At 41.0% G+C, this 25,393-nt stretch overlaps 1 protein-coding gene across 13 annotated transcripts in view; it reads left to right on the top strand.

The window, feature by feature from the left end:
- Nucleotides 1-16,111, top strand: part of ACSL3 (acyl-CoA synthetase long chain family member 3) — a 130,143-nt gene extending 114,032 nt beyond the window's left edge. For 11 of the 13 annotated variants that reach the window (XM_065558027.1, XM_005282539.4, XM_065558033.1 and 8 more), the window contains 4 exons: nt 664-855; nt 3,399-3,513; nt 8,164-8,321; nt 11,725-16,111. In XM_065558027.1, the coding sequence (XP_065414099.1) occupies nt 664-855; nt 3,399-3,513; nt 8,164-8,321; nt 11,725-11,885 (626 nt within the window). In that variant the 3' untranslated portion in view covers nt 11,886-16,111. Of the gene's footprint in view, nt 1-663; nt 856-3,398; nt 3,514-4,711; nt 4,998-5,999; nt 6,738-8,163; nt 8,322-11,724 lie in introns of those variants that run through there. The other 2 variants (XR_010590669.1, XR_006175218.2) reach the window with 1 other exon arrangement.
- Nucleotides 16,112-25,393: the final 9,282 nt, after the last annotated feature.

Genomic DNA, 25,393 nt, shown 5'->3' with positions numbered 1-25,393 from the left:
GTTAGATGTTAGAAAATTTCACAATAGGGCGTAGTGCAGTTTACTAGCATTAATGTAACAAGTAAAAAAGAGGTAAAAAAGAAAGCAAGCAATGGCCAGTGAAATGGAAGCCTATTAAGTTAGATGCCCAATCTAATGGGTCTAATTAGATGTTTAAAGTACCTCTTTCAGTCCTTTGCCTCCCTTCACAGTCTCTTCTAATTTGGATGGTGGAGCTGCTTGAGCTTTTTTCTCACAACATTGAATGAAATTCACCCTTTGTTTTGGGCCAGTGTAAGGCTTATGTCTAACTTAAGTCCCCTGAATGGGACTGAGATGATGCATATGCCTTGAGTTGGCCCTCTGCACACATAGGAATTCACCATTAATGAACAGTGCCTACCCACCTCTCTAACTAGATGCTAAAAGTGGTTTGGATACAGTTATACTCTAGTTAAATTATTCAGAAATGTATTGTAAAAAAGATACTTCCAAAAGTAATGATTCTAATCTAAACTAATGACCTGCTCTATAAAACCTAATTTGAATAAAAAACTAAACACATTAATCCATTGAAAACTGTATAGATTTGCTTGGAATAGTTTCTATTTTGTAGGTTTTTTGTTTAACTTCAGTTTTTTTAAATCAACATCATGTTTAGAAAATAATTATCTCTGTTTTCAGGTGGATATTATAATACTGATAAACCATATCCTAGAGGTGAGATTCTTATTGGAGGCCAAAATGTGACCATGGGCTACTACAAAAACGAAGAACGAACCAAAAAAGATTTCACTGTGGATGAGAATGGACTGAGGTGGCTCCATACTGGAGACATTGGGGAGTTCCATGCAGATGGATGTCTAAAAATAATTGGTGAGTTACCTAAGGAATTTGATTAATTTACTTCTATCAATTGACACAGTTCAGGTAAACAACATACTTGAGCTGCTTTACAGTGTTGTTGTTACCTACAATTCTCAAGTGCTGGACTACTTGGCATTTGGGCTCATGCTGTTCCATGTATCCAAGGAATATGTTTATCCCTCAACCCTAAGCTCCAGTTCATATTTTAAACTACAACTGTTCTCCCTCTTTGAGAATATTAATGTAGATTTAGCTGTGATATTGGGTGCATCAACAGAGAACTCTACTTTCCTAAATATGAGATATCCAAGATATATGAGCTATTTAAACTCTTGTATTAAGTTTTAGAGATTTTTGTTTGTGTTTTGTTGTTTTTTGATGAGGGGTGTGGGTGGGGGAGGTTGTATTGGTATTATGCTGTCAGTAATTCTACAGTGTGTTTCTTTGTCTTGGTATTAATTGGAGTCCTCTACAGACAATGGAAGAGGAATACTTGCAGGCAACACTTTTTTTAAACAAGTGCCTAAAGTTAGGCTCCTAAGGGCATATTTAGGCACCCAAATAGTGGCATGACTTTCATGATTGTGAAGCACACCCAATGAAGTTAGTGGGAGCTTCTGGGTGCTCAGTAATCTTGAAAATCAGAGCACTGGTTTAAGAGTAAAATGAGGACTGTTGCTATTGACTTCATTTGTTTTGTGGTATGGGCCAAGTCCTAGGTCCGTTTGCAGTGGTCTTTCGGGACAGTATAGCTGCAAAACTAGCTTACTTGGCTGCCCCAAAGAGCATGTTATGGTATGACCAGGGAAAGGGGGTTTGGCCAAAGTGCCATTGCACTTGGCAATTCCTGTCTGCTCCAGCAGCCCCTTGGAAGCCATTACAGCTGGTGCAAGATAGAACAGCCTTCAAGTTGTTCTCACTTGTACCGATCACTTGTACTGAATCAACCCCTTACCACACCCAGGATTGGGGGGCACTTTACTGTCCTCCCCACTTGGATCCTGTATTAATGAGACCTCAGGCAGACCCGAGAAATGTATCTCTAATTGTAATTGTGCCTTGAGCAATAGATGAACTGTTAAAATATAAATTACAAGAATAAATAATAAAATACCACAAAATGTTGCTTTCCCTGCATATGTTTCTGGTCATATGTATAGAAGCCAAGCAGCTTGAAACATACAGTTCTTTGAAGAGTATCCTTGTGGGTGCTCCACTTTAGGTAAATCTACACCCCTGCGCTTGTAATCAGAGATTTTTAGTAGCAGTGCCTGGTTGGATCACACATGCATTGTCCCTGTCCTGTTCTGCTTCTGGCGGTTACATAGAGCTATGTGACCAACCCCCCCTCAGTTCCTTCTCTACCTCCCTCGCCTTGAGATGGAGCATTTGGCAGCACCTCTGAGATTTATCTTTAGCCTAGCTTAACTTTAGAATTCTAGTTAATTAGGGTAGTAAACTAAACTACTATCTCTTCCCCGTTTATTCTTAAAAAAATTCTCTTAACTAAAACTTAAATTCCTAAGTTATTAGGATACCCCTTAGTATAGTACAGTTACCCTTCCTCACGGGAGAAACGCTATTCTAAGGGGCATGCCCAGCTCCCCAGGTTTTAAATGTTGCCTCACTTGCCGGTCCTCAATATCGGTGTCATGAGGAGAAGTCTCTGCATCCAATCAGGGATCATGGACCCCCAGACACCAGTCCCCAACCCTGCTACCCTCTCAGAGAAAGGAGCACTTCGCCAAAAATGTGACAAAGAAACGGGCTCCGACCTCCCCTCCTCGGGAATTTGTCACAAAGAGACGCTCCCCGACCCATCAGACCCCATCAGTACCAACCACACTGAAACCGTCCACCTCTGAGGTACCAGGACTCCACTACCCTTCCTCTCTTCCCTATACTTTGAAGTTTTCATGCTAGAGAATCTGTGGTAGAGAGGGAACCAAGGAGGGAGTTGGTCGCACAGCACTATGTAACTGCCAGAAGTGGTGCGGGACGGGGACAGCGCATGTGTGACCCAACCAGGCACTGCTACTAAAAATCTCCGATTACAAGCGCAGGGGCACAGATTCACCTAAAGTGGAGCACCCACAGGGACAATCATCTCAAAGACCTCAGTTACTGCACAGGTTAAGTAATCTCTTTCAGCCAAACACTGTTTTTCACTTAATTCTAATTATGGTCTAGTTATATTCACTTACACTGCTGATAGATATTGTTATATCTGATAAGTTTACCATATAACTAGAAGGTCTAATTGGAATAAAACATATAGTAAACATAAACATATTTCATTGGGGAAAGGTTTTTGTGCAGTTTAAAATATGGATCCCAGTTGGTAGAAGGAATCTGATAATCTGGGCAGATTGGTACTGTACAGATTTACAAAAAGCAAAAACTGGAACTTGGCCATAAATGTATCTAATTTAAAACACACAGAAATATGTCTGTTGCACTTATACACTTAGATCTCAGCAATAGGTATAAGCAAGCCCTTAGTGTTTTCATTTTGCAAATAACATTTATTTAATTTTTCCCTTTATCCATAGATCGTAAGAAAGATCTTGTAAAACTCCAGGCAGGAGAATACGTCTCTCTTGGCAAAATTGAGGCAGCTTTGAAGAATATGCCGCTGATAGATAATATTTGTGCATATGCAAGCAGGTAAGAGGGCTGATGTTTCCAAGACTTTGGGGTCAGTGTTTTCTAATATTTAAACTACAGTAGTTGCACATAAAACATTTTTGCTGACTTGCAAGTTTTTTGCCCATTTGAAAGAGATTTTATATGAAATATAAACCAGCACAAATTTTTAACAGTAGACGTTTTTCAAGGGCACCCTCTTTTTTTGTTGGGTTGTTTTGTTTTGTTTTTTTGAAGTTTTGCAGTCCGCTCCAGGTATAACCATATCTAAAACTTGAAAAGATTAAGCGTTAGCTATCTCTTATAAGTACTTGTGCATGACCAAATTAATACATTTGTAGCCAAATCTAGTTTCATATATCTGCTGCAAGTAACTGAATATATTGAGGATCTCTGCAAGAGTGAAGGGAGAACCCACCTGACCCATCCACCATTAGACATTGGGGCAGCAGTGGAAAACCGTTCTTCAACTACTAATGTTGTTGCAACTCACTGAGGGCTCGTCTACATTGGGTTTTTAAACTGGATCAAATCCAGTTAATCTGGTTTGAAAATTCCTGTGTATGCATGATGCAACTCGTCATTGCATTCTTAACTCCACATTTCCTGGGAACTCTGGACTCCTCCTGCAAGTAGATTAGGTTTGCTCCTAATTGAATTAGTTTGGTCTTTTATTTATGCACTTACAGTTGCTGTCCACCTTTTTGCGTGCTTCCAATGGCTATCCCACAGTGCTTTTCAGGTCAACCGTTACTGACCCGTTCATTTACTCGTGTGCCCTCCCTGCCCTGGTGTTGAGTTTCCAGGGTGATCCTTCCCCTCTTTAAAGTGTGGAGCAGAGCCAGATTTTGGCCATTTGCTCCTATATTCCAGAGTATCGTTATTCTGGTGATACAAACGTGCTAGCACATGAGAAGCCCCACAACATGCCTCGTACAGCTGTTTGGAGCTATGTTGAGACCCTGGATGTCATCACCACTGGGGGAGAAGTGTCAGTTCAGAAAACTCTTGTGGCCAGCCACAGGCATAAGGACCTTTTTGTGGACATTGCAAAGCAGATGTCTGTGGGGGGTTGTGACCAGAACGCCGCTAAGTGCCAGATAAGAAGCCAAAAGCTCAGGAGAAACATTGAAATGAGAGATAAAAGGAGACAGTCTGTCAGAGGGCATATGACCTCTCCATTTTTGATTAACTAAACAGGATTCTACCCAATTTATAGTACAACCCATCCCAGGCACTATTCTGAGAATGTTGCCTGCACTCCCCCCTGCACTGAGGACGACTGACTAGACCCATCAGCGGATGAGCAAGAGACTGCCGAAGGGGAGCTGCCCCCTGAGAGCCTGTGACTCAGGAGCCTGACTATAGCCAGCTGGGAAGCCAGCCCCAGTCATGCCCTGCTAGAACAAACCCTTGTTCGTGCCCTGCATTGGCTGAGCCAGAATCCCAGACAGAAACCCAGGCCAGGCTTGAAGAGTCATATCCCATACAGGGAACTTCAGCATGTAAGTATCTATGTTTATAATTTATTATTTATTATTATTGTTGGCAGATATGAGCTAGAAACCCCCATCCCCCTTCCCCCATCCTGTTTGTTACAGCTTCAAAATCCAGCCAGCATAGTGCAATTGCAATCAGTACCTCTTTCTCCTCTGGTGCACACCCTTCCATAGCAGATTTCAATAACAAAAGGAGTCATGTGTGCAAAATTCTCAGTTGATTGAGACCATACTTGCAGAAAAAGAAATGTGGTTAGTTTTCATAGTTTATGTGAAGTATAAGTGCACATTGCCTGCCCAGTCAAGGCATAAACAATACTGCACCCTTCTAAGGTACAAATGCCCTGTAAAACACATTGTAGCTGATGATCTTTGAAGGACCCTGTTCTTCTCTGCACTTTCTTCATGTCTGCAGGGGAGATATAGCAAACCTTAAGACTGAGAAATAGCTTGATTTTTGTTTTGCATATTACAGGGAATAGCCACATGCCCAGTATAGCTTGTCAGCTTCTTCCACTGCTGCCGTGCTTTTGGGGGGGACCATCCTGGTGAATAACTGACCAGCAAGATACTGCCCTTTGCCTTTTTGAATAAGACCATTCTCTGCCTCCTAGTCAGCCACATCAGCATAATGTAATGGAGAGTGAGGACAGCTTAAAGGGGATGTAGAGGGAATTACTATCCAGTTTGCCCTCCATAGTCCCTCCTTTACACCTCAAATACCATAGAAGCACCTCCAGGGCACAAACAAAACTGCAAAACCAAACCTGGATCATAGCTCCAACCACATCACCCCTAGCAGCATGAAAGCAGATAGAGTAGATTGAAATCCACATGCACCAGATTCCTCTGTACATGCAGACCACTTACCATCTCTGAGGTTCCCCCGAATGGCAAGAGCCTCAGGGAGGTAAAGTCACATATACATACCAAAAAAACCTGTCATGATTTGTCTGAGATATGAACAATAAGCAACTGTTCTTCCCCCTCCCCCCCTTACTCCTACAGCCCCTGCAATAGCCAGATCATCAAGGACCAGCTATGTACTGCTGACAGACTGGTCAACCTAAAGGGGAGAAAAAAGAAGACTCAAGACAAGGTGTTTACAGAACTCATGGCAGAGACACAGAGGACAACCAGGCTGGCTGAGAGGTGGAGACTGTATATGAGGGAGGGAGAAAGAAGTGCATCTGCCCCAGAGATTGTGGCAGTGGGCAAGGACAGCGTCGCAGTGACCAGTGAAAGTATGGCTGTGGCCAAGGACGGCATCACCATGGCGAAGGAGAGCGTGGAAAAAGGCAGAGAGATTCAGAGGCAACTCATGGATGCTATCCTGAGACAGAACGTCCTCTTGGAAAAACACACTTCTGCTAGGCCAGCAGGCCCTGCAGTCCCATAATTTGGGACCCAGCCATGTTCTTCAGACCCTGGACAGCACTAACTCCTAAGCTCTGCATCCCCACAGCAATGCTTCTAGCAGTTCTCATTCACCTCTCAAATCCAACCTCTAGGCACTGAGACACTTGCACTTGGGAGTCCAGAAGAGCCTTTAACTTTCTGCATCCCTCCTCCAAATTGTTGCATTTGAAATGTTCTTAACTGTTGCACTTGTTAAAGGTTTGTCTGCAGTTGGTTAGTTAAATGGTGTTCCAAATACAATTTTGTCCCATTTGTTCCATTAAAAGGTTTGTATTTGGTGTTTTTATTATTTGTTTTTTCATAATAAAATTATTTATACATAATGCATCCATTTTGAGTCATCAATGCATTTAACACAGAAAATCCTTTAAATAAACCTGAAATAATTCATCGGCTTTTACAAAAACATATAGGAACCATTCAACATCAACCACCCACCAGCGCTCATAATGTTTGCATCCGAACACACACTCCATTGGCTAACAGGTTCAGGCATGTGACTCATAATGCAAACAGTAGGCATCCCTGACAGCACTCCCCTGGTGTTTGTGTTCTGTGTAGGATGCCTTGCTGGTTGCTCGAACCTCTGAGCAAATCTCCTCAGCTCAGTCTCCCTCCCACCTATAAGGCTTTCCCCCTTGCTCTTACAAATATTGTGTAAAACACAAGCAATTATAATGGGCCTTTTCCCCCCTGCTGTCTTCAGTCTGTTACATAAACTGTGCCACCTGCCTGTCAAATGACCAAATGCACAATCAACTACCGGAGTACAACTACTCGGGCAATAATTAAAATGTTCCTTCCTTCTGTCCAAGCAGCCTGTATATGGCTTCATTAGCCAGGGCACCTAGAGATAAGTTTGGTCTCCCAGAATAACTAGACAAAACTCCACACCATGCATGTCCATAGTGCTCCTGGGGGCAAACAGTCATTTCCCCATTAATTTTAAATAATACTGAGTTCCAAAAGATCTTGGTGTAAAGGACACTCGTAGACCAGCCTGCATTTATGTCTGTAAACCTGCTACAATGGTCCACCAATCCTTGGAGCATCAAGGAGAAATACCCCTGTCAGTTACCTCTTTGCTCTCATACTCTACCTCCCCATGGGACAGTGGGTAGCGGATCTATCCAGGGAGGGATTCAGCCCCCACGTACTCCAGTGTGACAGGTGCAGGCGAGACCTACCAGAATTGGTATTCTCCTTATGCATGAGGTGTGCATATCCTGCAAATGCTGAGCCCTGCCTCCCCTCACCTTAGTATAGCAGAAGTGCACTGATTCCTTTGCAGGAGGACTTTCCATATCTGTAAAGGACAGGTTAAGATTTGCCCCTCAATGAATTATTTGAACCCGACATGCCTTATTTTTATTCATTATGTAAATATGCAATCCAAATTATCTCATAATAAGGAAATTACAGTTAAAAATGGCTAATCTGACATTATAGTTAGGTATTAAATACATAGTTAGTAAACTGTAAATTGTGTATTTTCTGCCAGTATCATATTTCTCCTTAATACTTACATGGGTCTGTTACGGCATAAGTAACCATATTCAGTAATACAAACTTCTGCTTATTTAGAAAAGGGCAGAGGTACAATTCCATGTACTTATTCTGTGAGATTCTAGATGAACAAAAGTTAAAAATCAATATATATTAAATAGAAAAAAATTATCTTTATCATTGTTTTTAAATGAAGTAATTGTTAACGCTACAAAATTCATACTAAAGTACATTTTATACTTCTCAGTTTCCAGTCTTATGTCATTGCATTTGTTGTGCCAAATCAAAAGGAGCTTACAGAACTAGCTCGGAAGAAAGGATTTAAAGGAACCTGGGAAGAGATCTGTACCAGTGCTGAAATGGAAAAAGAGGTACTGAAGGTAGTAGCTGAAGCTGCTAGCTCAGGTGAGCAGTCGGGTAATTTGTATTTGCTTTGTGGAGCTTAATGTATTGTAAAAGTGTAAAATATAAAACAGTAGAAACAAAATATGCATATCAATATATAAAAGATGTTTTATTATGTGTAATTTGTGTCCAAAATAGAATCTGCCTGTAATGAAGTGTTTGTGTTTTCTGCAAAACTTGAGCTCAACTGGAGGATACTGTTTGTGTGTGGGATGGGTGGGGGACATAATCTACATAAAACAGAGTGCTGGTCTCTGTGTGATTTCCACATGTGGGTACATATGTGCTTCATGTGTCTGAGACTGGATATTTCTAGTAAGTAATGTTTCTTGGTCTGCACCTGCACAGTTGCTCCACTTATACCCCATAATGACTGTATAAAGAGTGGTGAGGACAGATGCTTTTCTAGTTCCCTCTTACTACCATGTGGCCTCAGTCAGAATCTTCTGTGTCTGAAGCTATCTTTATCTTTCATAACCTGTATATATAATGGTATATAGTTGTAACATTTTTAGTATTTTATAGTCTACTTAGTGTAATTTAGTTTGTCCCCACCTCAGGAACCATGACTATTCCCAGAGTTCCAGGATTTAAGAATTGTATCTCCTGCCCCCTTCCCGCATCTCGGTTAGCAATGACCACCAGTACTGCCTTTACTGTCTTGTGGCGTCTGATATCTCCACTAAGTGCAGCATCTGCTGCTCCTTCCCTCTCGGACCTGTGAGAGACAAGAGCTCCACCTGAGGAAGGACCTCATGGAGAAGGCCATGAGACACAAGTCTGATCCAGATCAGAGGGAACCCTATATACCTTGGCCTCAGTCTGTGAGTAGCACCCCTCTAACAGCCATGATCAGAGGCCATTCTATTCTCAATCACAGCACAAAAGACTCCACCAAAAAATGGTATTTAGCAAAAATTGAGGTGTTTCGCTACGTGGATGCAACAGGGCCAGTTATCATCAGAAAAAGCAGGTATTCCTGCTATTTTAGACTACCTTCTTACCCTCAAGATGTCAGGACTTTTCATTAGCTCACTGGAGGTCCACCTAGCTGCAATCAATGTCTTCTATTCTCCAGTAGAGAGCTAATCCATTTTTAGTCACCTGACAATAGTCAGATTTCTGAAGGGTCTCACTAGGACCTTCCCTCCAGTAGCAATGCCAACATTGCATTGGGACCTTAGGTTTGTACCCATAGGCACCGATTTTATGGGTGCTGCGAGGCTGGAGGACCCACGGAAAAAACAATAGCCGGTTCTCAGCACCAATTAGCTGTTTGGCGACGCTCCCAATGAGCTAGTTGGGAGTGCCGTCAAACAGCTGTTCAGTGACCCTGCCAAACAGCTGTTTGGCAGCTCACGGAGGGGCTTGGGGGAGCGCAGTGAGCGGCAGGCAGGCACGGGTCTTGGAGAGGGGTGGAGTGGGGGTGGGAAGATGTGGAATGAAGGCGGTGCCTTGGGGGAGGGGGCAGAGTGGGGGCAGGAAGAGGTGGAGCGAGGGCAGGGCATTGGGGAAAGGAGCAAGTGCAGGCGGGGCCTCAGAGTGGGGCGGGGGTGAAGCACCCCTGGAGAAAACTAGAAGTCTGTGCCTATGCTTGTACTGTCAATATTTACTGGGCCACCCTTTGAACCATTGCCATATGCCTGATGTCCCATCTTTCTGTGAAGGTCATCTTTCTTGCCACCATCACAGCAGCCATCAGGGTGAGTGAACTGGGAGCACTCATGGGCGACCCACCATACACCTCGTTTCCCCTCACCTTCACCCAAAAATCACTCCCAAGATAATTTCTGAATTTTTCATTCCCTTGATGTCAGATGGGCTTGAGTATTCTGTGTGCAAAGAATGAAACCAGTTAGGAAAATTCCTAGACTATTTTGTCACTATAGCAAAGCATTCACGGAGACCAGCATTTCTGCTCAGGGACTCTCTAAATTGATATCTGTATTGCTCTGTATTGTTATCTGTAATCAGTTGGCGCATCTCCCTTCCGCAGACAGGGTGAGGATACGCTCTACTAGAGCACAGGCAACATCCATAGCATGTCTTCGAGAAGTACCTATACTGGACATTTGTAAGGCAGCAATCTGGAGTTCCATCCATATCTCTCAAAGATTACATCTTAGTCCAGGCATCTTCTGCAGATGCATCAGATGAGACCGCAGTATTACAGACATCTCTATTGACTGCATCCTTGCACCACCCTCCTCTTCTAATACAGCTTACCAGTGACCCACATGTGGGATACACATAGGGACCAGCACTCGGTTACTCTACCCGTAACTGGAAGTTCTTCAAGATGTGTGGTCCCTATTTGTATTCCACTTCCTGCCCTCCTCCTCCTCTGCTTTTGATCCTCTCGGATTCGCAGTAAGAGGATTAATTGGAGAGGCGTCCGTCTGCACTACCATATATGCCCTTGATATGAAGCATGAGACAAGAAACTGCCCACTTGTGGAGCGACAGACTCTACTTGCTAGAAGTCTCTGGTCTCAGACACATGGAGTGTGTGTACCCGTGTATGGAATATAGATAGGACTACAAATCTTGAAGAACTTCCAGTTACAGGTAAGTAACCCCCATTTTTCTCCTTGCCCATCTCAACAACTTTAATACACAATATTTAACTTGCTATATTTTCTAAGCTAATGAGCATACAGTATGCAATACACTGATATTTGTTTTCATTCGCTCAGTGTTCCATTGACTTTACTTTTACATTACTTCATAACCTTAGCCTCCATGCTAAAGAGTAATAGTTAAACACTCCTCTCCATTGTGTTCCATAGAGAACAAAAAGGGTGAGAAAACAATGAAAGGAGGAAAGTAAAATGTAAATTACATTCTTCCTCCCTCTCTCTTCTTCAGTTTCCCTCGCCGGTGAGTTCACTGAAGATCAACTGCACAAGCAGCATATAATTGGGGCTGTGCAGCTTTGGAGAGTATATTGTAGCAAAGGAATTAGCTACTGTACTCAACATGTTCTCCCAGCAACATTCTAGAAATATCTTCAGAAATAAACAACAGAAAGTAGCACTATTTTGAGCCTAAATAAATTCAATTCCATGCCTCCTTCTACGTTCAGAGGGTCGGGGTCAGGAAACAGGCCTGGCAGCATAGATCTCGAGTGAGCCATTCTGCTATGTGTATGTGCATGCATTTGCAAAGCCAGTAAGCAGCACAAAAGCCCAAGCACATTGGGCATATTCCATGGTAATGGAATATAATTGTCCAGAGATCCTGTGACTCCACATGCTTTAAAGATCTCTCTGTGTGGCTGCAAACTAATGTTTGAGGAGTACTTTTATCCCCTTAGCATTGCCTTTTCTGTGTGAGAGCATGATTTAGCCCCTCAATCTATGTTTAAAATCTTTCTCTTACTTGTATTTTTTTATTATTGCAGCTCGTCTGGAGAAATTTGAAATACCAATAAAAATTCATTTGAGCCCTGATCCTTGGACTCCTGAGACTGGTCTGGTGACAGATGCCTTCAAATTAAGACGCAGAGAACTTACATCACACTACCAGGTGGACATTGATCGAATGTATGGAAAAACAAAATAATTCTTTTCCTGTGCTTCTTTGCTACAGTGAGCTCAGATCAAATAGGAAATACTTGAATCTCGTGTCTCAGTACTTGAGACCAACACACAAAAACACCATTCCTCATTTTCAGCTTAAACTGTTACTTCTGATAACATCAGCATCTTTACCTGTCAGGATTAGTAAAATGTTAAGGCAGCAAACTTGTGTCTGTCTCCTTTTTTCCAGTATTCTCTGCTACCCTGTCAATATGTGGATTTTCCTGAGTTCTTTTGCGAAACTGTGATTTTGAAGCCTCAAGTTTTTAAATATGATTTATAAATCCTGTATAATGTTCTGTTTGCAACTTTTTAAAGGTTGGATGTATAGGCAGATAACTTGGCTATGTAAGAAATGGTTATTCTGGGGGCCTTTTTTATATAAGTATTTAAATATAAAAAGTGATTGATGTGAAATTATGTAATCTGAAAATGCTTATAACTCAAATCACTGTTGGACGGAAGACCAGATTATTTGTTGCTGTGCAATTGTTCTTTGTAAATTTAAGAAAGAAAAAGTCTGACATTCTGACTAGTGAAATACACCTGAAATATGTGCCTGATGGTTGATCCCTAAATATTTTATTTTTTACCTAAAAAACAAAGGTGGGCATGGCACAGCACTGTATATAAGCAGACGGCACTGGAGAATATGTTGTTTGAGGCTTTATTAATGCAAAAGATGCTATTTAACACACCAAAAGCTACATCTGTGAATAATCTGTCTAATATTGAAATTCACTTTTAAAATATCTTCATGCCATTTTGTACAGCAGTTATATTGTTTAAAACTTGTGAGAACTTTTAAGTGTTAAGTAAAATGAATTCAGAAAGTTTGCTGGGACTTCAACAAAATCATCTCTTTTCTCATCGGCCTTACATACACAATTCAGGTTTTCTGTTTTGTTGCTTGTAAATCATTGATAATAGTCAAGTTCAAACCTAGCTGCAGCCCAAATCTTTTGGAGGGAAATTTCTTAAAGGCCTAACTGTCCAGTTACGTACCAGTTGGAATTGGGTAACTAACTGCCATTTGTGCCTTTGAAAATCTCCCCCTAAATTAATAATTTCATGTTCTTTTGTTTATAAACTTTTTTTCTTTGAAGGCAAATGTCTGAAGTATTGTCAGTTAAGAGTCATATTTATTTTACCTGCTTGGTTGTTTAATTGTTGCAACCAAATTCTAGAGTTAGTTGATTATAAATAGTCCTGTGAAGCTTTCATTTTGAGAGTTCTGGGTGCTAGCTAGGTCTAAAGTGGGAGCCTCTAGATTGGTTTCAGATATGTATTTTATTATTAGTTTTTTAATATATTAATTTAGAGAAAATATTCTGATCAGGGTCACATGAGAACATGGAAAGGCATACATCAGTAAATTTTGTGATGGACCAGATATTAAAGGGGCTTTAATTTGCTGAAATGTCTTTCCTCATATGGTATATGTAATTACAATGTAAAAAGTCAGGTCTTTATGCTCGCTTGATGCAATAGTTTGATAACAGAGCATTGGCTGTACAAAAGACGTGCAGTACCTAAAACCACCCTTTTCTGCTGTTAGCATTGGTAAAACTTTAACTTGGGAGTTTTAGGAGAAGGTTTCACACAAACTCTGATGAAAAAAATTAATTCTGAAGTATATGAAAATTAACACTCTGTGCAGTTGTATAGGAGACCAAAGTCAAGTAGGTTCCCTGTGCTGGTGAAAGCTGAATGTATCATACCTAGTTTCAGTCACTTAAATAATGGAAGAGTGAGCTGTATTTTTAATAGCTCTTACTGGATTGTAATGGATTTGTACTATTGTTGGTGCTGGAGAACTCTGCACCTTTTGGTGAGGTTTGGTGTATTTAGTCAAATGGAATTGTCAGAATTAAAAGGGGTTCAGAATCACATTTGTATCAGAAATGAGGTAATGAGGCTGTTGTAATCCAGGCTATACATCATATGAATCTTAAGGAAGTTATAAACACATGATAGATATATACAGATAAGACTAAACTAGGAAAGTGATTGATTGAAGAATGGGAGCACATGAACTGCCAAGTTCAAAGGAAAAGTATCATCCTGTTTTAGGTATAGAAAAATGTTTAATAAAATATGGATTTGCACTCTGTCAAATGGCATCAAGAAGCAATAAGGTTCATAAATAGAGCCTGCATTTGAAGCAAACGATATACTTTGCTCAAGGTTATAAATGGTTTTTTTTGTGATCCTAGAAAAACAAAAGTAATCCAAAATATGGCTAACAAAATATGTCCAGCATCTCAAGACCACTGGTTGTACTCTGTAGTATATTAATAAAATTCTAAATTTGATTAATCCAGAAGAAGAAATCTGAAAGAAATAGTATTTTAAAGTATACTGTTAAGTTCTTAAATGCACTTTGGATAAATCACAGAAATGAACAGATGTTTTAGCCTTAATTTGGAAATAAGTCTTCACTTTCCTTCCAGCTCTGCCAGAAGGTTGGGCTGTAATCTAACTCTGCATCTGTTTTTCAATCCAATTTTCTTTTCTGATGTGCTTTTAAGTTGATGTAGATGAATAGTTCCAGTTTTTGTTGAGATCAGATTGGTTTTGTAAAAGATAAAGCTTTTGTTTCCTTTAAGTGAAAATAAACCATTAGAACAATTTTAAAGAGAAAAAGGCCTTTGAATTTTTGGGTGGGCCTAAAAACATTTTTTGGTAAATATTATTATCCTGTCTCAAAGATGGGGGAACAAATGGCCTGATCCTATGAGGTTCTGAATATTTGCAACTCCTGTTGAAGTCACTTGTGGGTACTCAGATCTTCTCAGGAGCAGACAGAAAAGTTATGTTAAATGACCAGGGCCACAAAAGGTGCCCGTGTCATAACTGAAATTAAAATGCACGTGTCCCTTGTGATTGTAGAACATCGAGCAATGATACCTCTTGGGTGCTTGAGCTGCCACCATCTTTTCATCTTGTGATCATGGGCCATGCTAGCTGCTTAGCAGAGGAACAATTCAATTGGGAGGCAGTTCACGGGAACCCTAATGGTAGCAGCCTACATGACACCAGACTCCAATTATGAACTGGTCTTGGGGCCTTTTTTCTCAGCCCCCAAAAGTGGAAAAAAATCTAGCAACTTGATGGAATGGATTTAGTCTCCACATTTTCAAGGTTCTCATAATAAGAATATGGGATGGAAACTGCAGCTGAGAGTCTATTCTGGCCCTAAAAGTTGGCTCTTGAAAAGAAGTATCTTGACAAGAGGCAATTTAAAATTCCTAAAATTCTGAATCAGTGGGCTAGTAGTGATCATTAGCTACTTATCCCCATGTGAAAATGTACATAGCAATGAATTTTGAATTGCATTATAAAAGAGGACTAAAGACTGGAAGATGAATAGTTGGCACACATCTTCTGGTGTTACGTTTTGAAATGCTTCATGACTTTAGATTGACACTTCAATCCAGATGTCACAAGTGTTCTTTACAGGGAATAAACTAAGCTTTTCTGGGTGTGATTAGGAAATTAAAAATTAGAGGTCAGAAAAGACCTGGCAAGTTTACTGATGCTGTTACTATTGCAGTTTACAGAAAAATTTGACTGTACCTCAGGGGGAAGCAGTGTCTTCTCAGCAGTAAAACATTTTGCTGAAGTTGAAGTTAAAAGCTGTGTGCAATTGAAACTAAAAATATAGCACATAGATACGTGCTATCAATTTTATAAATCGGATGAAGATAAATGTATGGAATTGAAACCCTACATAAAAACATCCTACAAAGCTTGTAAATTTAGGCAGAAACTGCCACAGGGGATAAGCATGCATGGCAGTTAAACTTTTATATCTATGCTCCTGAAATTCGCAAGCTTTTATTCTGTATTAGAACTCCACTTAGACCTTGTGTTGCAGCATTTTTTTTTTAATAAATGTGGTGTATTCATTCGTTTGAGCTTCTAAGAAAATTGTATACATCTGTGTCTTCCATAGTAGTAAGAGGAGAGGTCTCTTTAAGTTTGTACACATTAGACCAGTCTGAAAATGTAATTGAATCACCAGTTGTATATTACTATGATTGGTTATTTAATGCAAACTCATTTTCAATGTCATCTTGGTTTGGTTGTTAATATGAACTTCCTGAAAAAGTGTATATCATAACTGATTTATATTGTATGAATTATTTATTTGTAATTGGACATTAAGTTTCAAAAATAAAGAGAGGTAAAATTGAGTTTCACAAATTAAGCCTTGCACTTCCTGTTCTTCACCTTTTCAGGGTGTTGGGTTTTCCCCCCACAAAAAATCACTCTGACCACAACCATAGCTGGTGTAAATTAGGGTCACTCCATTGACTTGGTGGAACAGTATACTTGTCCATCAGCTGAGAGCATTGGCCTGCTAAACCCAGGGTTGTGAGTTCAATCCTTGAGGGGGCCACTTGGGGATCTGGGGCAAAATCAGTACTTGGCCCTGCTAGTGAAGGCAGGGGGCTGGACTCGATGACCTTTCAAGGTCCCTTCCAGTTCTAGGAGATGGGATATCTCCATTAAAAAAAAAAAAAAAAAAAACCTATCTAACCCTTCACATTTAAACTACGTTCTTGCCACTTTTAAAAATTGGTAATGAATTAAGACCATTCAGAATGTTGCTATTTTCAAAGGGGACATACTCTGAATTTTTCTCCTTTGTTGGAAACCTTTTTGCGCAAGTGTGTGACAGACTATAACATTCCTGTCTTCCTCTAATAATTCTTCCCTTTCCCTCTTACCATTTTTAATGTCTATTACATTCAGACCATACAAGCTTATTTCTATAACAATGCTTGTGGTGGTGTTGTGTGATGCTGATATTTAGTATTATAACACTGTGCTCGGCAATTTTTAAATGAGACGTAAATATCATTTTTTATTTCCTGTATTCCAACGTTGGTTGCAATGATTAGTTTTACCTCTTTTAGACCATGTTATGGTACCCATTGTGTTGGAGGGCTGGGGTGTCGTAAATGAATGCTAGTAATCTGGAAATCACAGTTTCAAAGATTTGAGTCAATCTCAGATACTGTCCCATTTATATTGATTACATGGCAAAGGTTCAGGCTGAGAGCCAGAGTGTCAACCATGTGATCTGTCTACTTTTAAACTTGGGGATAAGTCAACTAGCCCTATATTTCTGCATTAATCACAGTAGTATCTTCTTGCTGTAAAGCAGTAGTTCTATTATTCTTCATATTGAAATGCACCCACTCTCACAGTAGGTTTTTAGTCTCCATGGACTTGGTGGGACAGAATTATCGCTGGCTGAATGCTAAGTCCTTCCTGCTGAACAGACAGCCCATTTATTTTGCCTCCATCCCATGTGTGAGAGGACATCAGACTCCTCCTGGTACACACGTGTATTCCAAACCTTCAAAGATATTATTTCTAAAGCTGGAAACTTTTTTAGTTTAAACTAATTCTAGATAATTTGACTTTAATTGTTTTTCCTAAGGCCCTGCAGCAGCTAAACTCTCTGCAGGATGTTATTTGTATGATAAATTCAATAAATGAAGTGAAGGACTGTAAAATATTATAGAAGCTAATCTAACTCTGGGTACTAAAAAAGGATAAAATATTAAGTAACCTTATGGAAAGCTTAATTTTCATATGGGTGTTATATTAAGGAAACTGCCAGGAGGCAGTGACAAACGTGTTTAGAAAAATGGATACAAGACTAATGGATGAGTCATCGAGCACATAAAACTGGAAGTCCACATTCCAGTGATCTACACTAACAAGATAAGGGGCAAAACCCAAATGGCTTAAAATAATGAACCAGAGATGAAAAAAATGGGGAAAATGTTGCAGATTTATTAGGATAAATAAAGGAATTTTGACAACCTGTGGTAAGGGATATCTATGTGTGTGTGTGTGTGTGTGTGTGTGTGTGTGTATAGAGAGAAAATGCAATTACTAGAACTATATAGGTTGCTTTTTATAGAAATACATAGTAATAGACTGCGAACAATACCAGGGTACAGTTATGCAACTGTGAAGCATCTCAGGCTATGTCTACACTGCATTTAAAAACCCACAGCAGTGAGTCTCAGGGACTAGCTCTACAGTCTTGGGCTTGTGCAGCAGTGCTAAATATAGCTATGTAGCCATTTGGTCTCAAGCTGGCTCGAGGATTCTGAAGCCCAGGGAGGGGGATGGGCTTCAGAGCCTGAGCTCCAGCCCAAACTGCAATGTCTACACAGCTGTTTTTAGCACTGTAGCACAAGCCCAAATCTGTACACCTGGGCTCAGAGACTTGCTGCTGCAAGCTTTAAAACTCTGTAAACATATCCTTAGGGTACATCTACTTAGCAGCTGGAGTCGTGTTTTCCAGCACGGGCAGGGAGCTGTGCTGGCTCTGCTCAATTACATGGTAAAAATGACTGTGTAGCTGGAGGTAGTACTGGTGGCAACTTGGGCTAGCTGTGTGAGTACAAACCCACCAAGACTCCTTAAGTACCTACTCAGGTGGCTAAGGCCAAGCCGCCACCTGTGCTTCCCCTGGATTCACTGCTGTTTTAGTGTCTGTCTACCGGAGCTGGCAAGCACATTCCCAGATGCAGTGTGAACATAGCTTTCCTATGCTTACGTGAATCCAGACTTAACACAGTTCATTAGCTGTTTTGAAAGCATTGGACATGTTCAGTGTATAACTGGTTGAAATGCAATGTACTGGCCCTTTCAGGCCAGAGAATCTTAGGTTATGTCTACATTGCAATTAAAAACCCGTGGCTTGCCTGTGTCAGCTGGCTTGGGCTAAGGGACTATTTAATTGCAGTGCAGATGCTTGGGCTGGAGCCAGGGCTCTAGGACCCTGCATGGTTGGAAAAGGAAGTGGTCTCAGCCACCGTGACAAGTTCTGGGAAGGGGAGGACAGTGAACCCAAGAAGGTGATGGGACTGAGTGGAAAGGAGCCCAGGGAATGCAGCAGCAGCAGCAACTATAAAGTGAAGCAATACAGATCTGCTTTTTATAGGGGTCCCTGGGTTGGGTCCTGGAGTAGTGGGTGGGCCTGGATTTCCCCAATGGCCACTGGGGAAATGGCCAAAGCCCAAAGAAAGGGATAAAACTCAGTACAAAGAACCCAAGAAATTGGCTAGAATTTAAACAGGCCCACAGATGGCACTGAAGATCCTGGAGAGCACCAACCATTTGTTATCCATGGTTCCTTCATACATTTGTCTGCGTGTGACTTGACCAAAGATCCACCTGATGAGGGCAACAGTCAACAGGGGGCACCAGAAGCAGAGAAAGGAAAGAGTGCAGGCTCACACCCAGCTGACAGGAGGCACTCACGAGAAGTGAGAGCACTACATCACAAAGGGGAAGAAGGAACTGCCCAGGAGACAATGGGATTTTGGATAGGGAAAGGGAGGGGAAAAGATGAGCAGAGCATCAGAAGGGAGGAACTTTTGGATCAGTAGGGCTGGTAGCTTGGTTTATAAAACAGCTTCATGTACAAGTCCACCCATTTGTGCTTCTTCCAACTATGACAAAAGAAAGAGACTTGCTCTTGAAATAAATATGATAAGCAATCCCAGTGCTGGATACTAGAAGGAATCTCAGATCCCTCTCTGCAGAGCAATATATAGTTCATCAGCTGGGATAATCCTGTCTGACAAACCAAAGGCTATTTGGCAGAACAAGAGTGAGAGGAAGCATGTTCCCCAGAGCTAAGGAGCAGGATTGTACATCGCCCTCCCCACAACCAGACCTACCTTATATCTGTTCTTATCTGTTCCCACAATTTTGGCATTCCAACTCTATGGTCCTATTACTGCTGATTTACCCTCTACCCTCAAGACAGCCATTGTCCCTTTCTGCTAAGTCCTCCTCCTGAGCTCACTGGGGTTCTGCACTGAATCTTGCTGGTGAGTTGGGGAGAGCGGGTCAGAAACAAGAAGTGGATGACTGAGTTGAACTCCATTGGTAGCTCTTGGCAGGGAGCTACTTAATGTTGTGATGAATGAGGGGAATAGCGCTGACGATGTTTCATTTAGATAATTCACACCAGCATTTCATTGCATAAGTGTACTGTGTGCGCATGCAACCAGTGGTTTCTAGGTGCTACAGTTCTTTAACTAGAAGGATCTGAAAAAATGGTGAGACGCCATGATCCAGACTTCCAAAAGAGCATTTTCAAATGCTTCCTCTAGCAAAACTGCAAATTTTTATCTATCTACAAACAGAGAATAATATATAAAAATTCAACAAGGCTGGGAGCAGCTTCTGTGTAAAATATGAAGTTTAAATTCACTCATCTGTTGATTTTTAAAAGCGCTTTTATTCCTGCTTTAAGTGGGATGCTCAGCTCAGCTTTAACTACAGAAGCTCTAGTATGTAATATAAAGTTAGTTTTAAAATGACCACATGTTATGGAAATAACATGGGATCAGTCTTCACTGGGAAGCAACATGGTCAAGGGAAATGAGCTTAGGGATGTGAGTCAGGAAGATCCTGAGTGATCATCCTTGTTCTTTCAGGGACTTGCTTTATGACCTTGGGCAAGTCACTTCACTTCAATGCCTTGGTTTCCTCTGCTTTAAAATGGGGATGCTACCTACATACTTCGCAGAGCATCATGAGGGTTTGTCAGTTTCATTAGTTTCTTCAGCATTTTGAAGATGCTAAATATTAGGCAGGACGATTTTATACTTAAGACATTGCACTGGGATTCAGGAGATCTGAGTTCAGTTCCAGCTCTGCTCAGGCTCCCTGTGAGACATTGGACAAGTCACCTGATCGCGCTGTAAAATGCAGATAATCCTTCCTTTGTCTGTCTAGTCTATTTAGATGGTCAGCTCTTTGGGGCAGGGGCACACCTTGCACAACAGGCTTCTGATCTCATTTGGGGTGTCTAAGCACTACTGTGATACAAAGTAATAATGGTATAGAAGAACCTCCGAGTTAAGAACACCTCGGGAATGGAGGTAGTCCATAACATTGACTTAATACAGCTTTGAAACTTTACTGTGCTGAAGAAACATGCTGCTTTTAACCATCTTAATTTAAATGAAACGAGCACGGACACAGTTTCCTTACCTTGTCACATCTTTTTTAAAACATTCCCTTTATTTTTTAGTAGTTGACGTTTAACACAGTACTGTACTGTATTTACGTTGTGGGTTGGTATTTTTTTTTTTTTTTTTTTTTTTTTTTTTTTTGTCTCTGCTGCTGCCCGATTGTGTACTTCTGGCTCCAAAGGAGGTGTGTGATTGACTGGTCAGTTCATAACTCTGGTGTTCGTAACGCTGAGGTTTTACTGTAATAATGTGTGCATGCCCTTGCACTAATCAGCCTATTATAGTCAAGTTCAGAAGGTGGGTATGATGATGTAGAGCAGAAAAGAAAGCATCACAGTTTCCTCAGAAAAACTGATTAAGTGCGTTCACCATGAACATACACTTACCACCAGCAACACAACTACAGCTTCTGGCTGAGCGGGGGAAAATAGTCTATTCCAGCCTGCTAGGCCATAAAGTGCTGCCAAGAACAACAGCAAGAAAAAAGCCATATGCCCCCACTTTACTCTCTAGTCCCTAAAAATAATCCTCAAATATAAATTCAAGCCAAGTGAATGAATCAAGATAAAAAAATTAATAATGTATCCTGCTATGAGAAATGCAGAAGGTAAAAAGCAGATATCAAAAAGAGTGGGTAGCAATTAGGGGGAGAGTGAGGACAGCAGCAGTGAATAGAAATTATTAAACTGACCAAACATTATTTTTTTCCTATGGGAAAATGTTGGATTAAATTTTTTTATTTATGTCCAAATTTTTCTTTGGAACCCTTTTCACCATAATTCTTAAATTTTTGATGAAAACAGATAGTTTTTAGGCTGAAATTTTCATTTAATCAAAAGGCCATTTTCCATCTTTAAGCATTTTGATGAAAAATTTTTGAGCAGCTCCAATTCCATATAATAGCTACTATGATTTTATAAATATAGCTTATCTTTGGAAGAGGCCTATTAGATAGTCATGTCCCTCCCTCTGAAAGTAAAGGGTATGTAAAAACTTCTCTTAGATTTCTTTAGGCTTTCACACAGTTTCTGTCATTTGACTCCTGAAGATACATAGGTTGAGGAGAAAGTAACATAATTCTGAAATATAAAAATTGGGTATAATATTAAGTGCCTGCAGAGGAGAATATCTCTGCCTATTACAATAATTGCACATAAAATCCAGCTATATCCCAAAGGCACCCAAGAGTCTTAGATGAAAGCACTTCAAAGAATATACTGTATGTTAATTAATATGGATTTTGTTGCAAAACTGGACCTGAACTACAGATGCAAGCTCCTGGGGGAATTCTGCACCACTGCACGTGCACATATAATTAATGAGCCACACCTATTTTTTTTTTTTTTTTTGGTGCAGAAAAAAAACTTTTCTCAGAAAGTTGCTGCAGTTCCACCTTTTGCCCACCAGAGGGGGCTGTGGTGATAGAACACAGCAGCAGCTCCCAGCCAGCTAGGGAAGAGAAAGAGCCTGCCTTCTTTACAGTGCCTGTCGGGACAGGTCAGGAGACAGGGCGACAGACAATGTGGGGTTGCTGGGGGGTCAGACAGGGACACATAAAGGCTAGTGTGGGAAGACAGACTGGGGCAGGGGTTGAATAGGAGTGGAGGCACAGAACCACTGGGGGAGGGAGATGCTGGGCCACAGAGATGGGGGGTGGCTGAGTGGGGGCACAGAGACACATGGAGATGGGGGAGGGGTGCAGGGCCATATGGGCACGGGGGAGTGGGTGTGTGAGTGGGGGTGGAGGGACACATGTGGATGGGGTAAATGTGCCTGACTGAATGGGTCAGGTTAGGGGTCAGCCAGGGTCTGCATGGGGGAAGCTCCCTAACAATCCCTCCCCGCCCCACCAAAAAACTTGCTCCATACTTTTTCCACCTATACCCAACAACTCTCCAAATTCACACCCAGGTTCCTTCTGAGCAATTACTTCCCTCTTCCTCAGCTCCTTCGTTACTCCTGACTCCCCTAAGCCTTTGCACTTGTTCTGAGGTATGAGGAAAATATGGTTCTATTTTGTAGTTTAAATAAATTATTACTCAGAGTTCTGTATTAATATGCCTAGTAAGGAATCTATTTCTCAGAAAATATTTCCTGAATTTTTGTTGTCTGTGTTGTTACAGACATACCTGCTGCTAGGTATTTTGAAATAAATGACCAAAAATAATTTAAACGGGTGATTATATTGTGTTGTTTTGACAAATAAAAGATGCAGAATTTTAAAATATTGTGCACATAATTTTTAATTTTTTTGGCACAGAATTCCCCCAGGAGTAAAACTTTTCCAAAGGTCAGGGGAGTTGAGATCAATAGCATTGGTTCAGGCTCATCTTATTTTTGACAGATACTATGTACAGTATAATTCCAGTTATCCAAATTCCCTTTATTTGAAAATTCTAGTTACCTGACTCTGTGTAGCCCGGTTAGTTAAATGCTTCTTTTTATCCAAACACCTGGTTATCCAAAGCTTTTTGGATAGACCCCTAGTCATTCGGGTCACTGGAAGTCTACTCTGTTTGCAAATGTTCAGCTCTATCTAGCTGCATAAATGTATAAACTATAAGACTTAAGTATAACTAGTAGAAAGTTATGGAGGGAGCACAGTTTTTATTAGCTGATGTAGGCTGAATACACACTGTATATTGTGGGATTTTCAAAGGAGCCTAAGTGCCCAGCACCTATTGAAAGTCGATGGGAATTGTATGCCTAATTCCTTTGGGCCCTTCTGAAATCCCACTCATGTTATATGGAGATATACCTATCTCATAGAACTGGAAGGGACCCCGAAAAGTCATCAAGTCCAGCCCCCTGCCTTTGCTAGCAGGACTAAGTACTGATTTTTGCACCAGATCCCTAAGTAGCCCCCTCAAGGATTGAATTCATAACCCTGGGTTTAGCAGGCCAATGCTCAAACCACTGAGCTATCCCTCCCCCCCCCCCCAAATGTTCACCACTATTAGAGTGAATAAAACTTGGTGCTTCATGCTGTTGCCATTCACTTCCCTTTTCAGTTCTGTAGTGGTCAGATGAGTGAGAGTTCATGTACAACAAAAGCATCAGGAAGGTCAGTGTGCCTAAATAGAAGTGAGTGTATTCACATCCACAGAGCTCTTTTGGCCAATTGGGAAAGCCACCTCCTCAATTTTCATACAAGGTTCATCTAGCAATTACAGTTATTGAACAAATTATTACAAATCCCAACCTGTTCTTGGATCATTCGTGAACTGAAAAAAAAAGGGCCAAAACAGGCCAATAAATTATTTGCAACTAATAATTAAACCAGCTGAGCACATGCACACATACACTCTCTCTCTCACTCATGTTCACATGCCTCTCTTCCATCCCCTCACTCCCAACCCCCAGGTCCTGCACAGCCAGAATTTAGGAAGTGAGGATTGGGGCAGCACATTATTTCAAGAGATTTGGGTAAAGTCCTCAGCTGCTGTAAACCAATGTGGATCTATTCACTTTGATGTAAAGATGCCAATTTACACCCGCTGAGGATCTGGCCTGTGGTTGGTACATTTTAATAAATGTATTTTCTGGTCTTCTGCCCAATGTCTCATGCAGATTATTCCTGCCCATGGCAGACATAATTTGTGTGTGGGACAGGCATGTGGCTATAGCTAGTCTGAATGTTGGCGGCACTGATTTCAGAGAGACGTAGGTGCAAAGAGACAGACAGATCTGGAGGTGAATGCATGGCTGCATGGTTGGTGTCACAAGGTGGGCCTAGTTTTCTTGACCATAAGATGTTGTTCAAGAAGAAGGACTGCTGAGCAGAGATGGGGTCCACCTATCCAGGAAGGGAAAGAGTTTCTTTGAATACAGACTGGCTAACCTCATGGACTTTAAACTAGGTTTGATGGGGGCAGGAGACAGAAATCTGCAGGTAAGTTCAAACATGGAGAAGGGTGAAGAGTTGGAATCTGGGTGCAACATGGGCAATCAAAGCAGAGACAAAGGAGAGATAAGAGGGAATATACAGGGGAAATCTAATGAACATTTTATATGTCTGTATACTAATGCAAGAAGTATGGGGAATCAACATGAAGAGGAAGATATATTTATTAGTGAATAATCACAATTATGACATAATTGGCATTGCCGAAACTTGGTGGGATAATTCACATGGCTGGAATATTGGTATAGAAGGGTACAGCTTGTTCAGGGAATACAGGCAAGGAAACGGGGAGGAGGTGTTGCCTTGTATATCAAAAATATATATAGTTGAACTGAGATGGAGCTAGAAGGGGGAGGCAGACCTGTTGAAAGTCTCTGGGTAAGGATAAAAGGGGTAAAAAACAAGTGTGATGTCACAGTAGGGATTTACTATAGACCACCTAATCAGGAAGAAAAGGTGAATGAGGTTTTTTTTTTTAAAACAACTAACAAAATCGTCCAAAGCACAGGACTTGGTGGTGATTGGGGATTTCAATTACCCAGATATCTGTTGAGGGAAAATAAT

Source organism: Chrysemys picta, chromosome 9 (assembly GCF_011386835.1).
Source record: "Chrysemys picta bellii isolate R12L10 chromosome 9, ASM1138683v2, whole genome shotgun sequence".
NCBI lineage: Eukaryota > Metazoa > Chordata > Testudines > Emydidae > Chrysemys > Chrysemys picta.
Note: the sequence above shows the minus strand (reverse complement) of the source record. Positions and strands in the feature narration are given on the sequence as shown.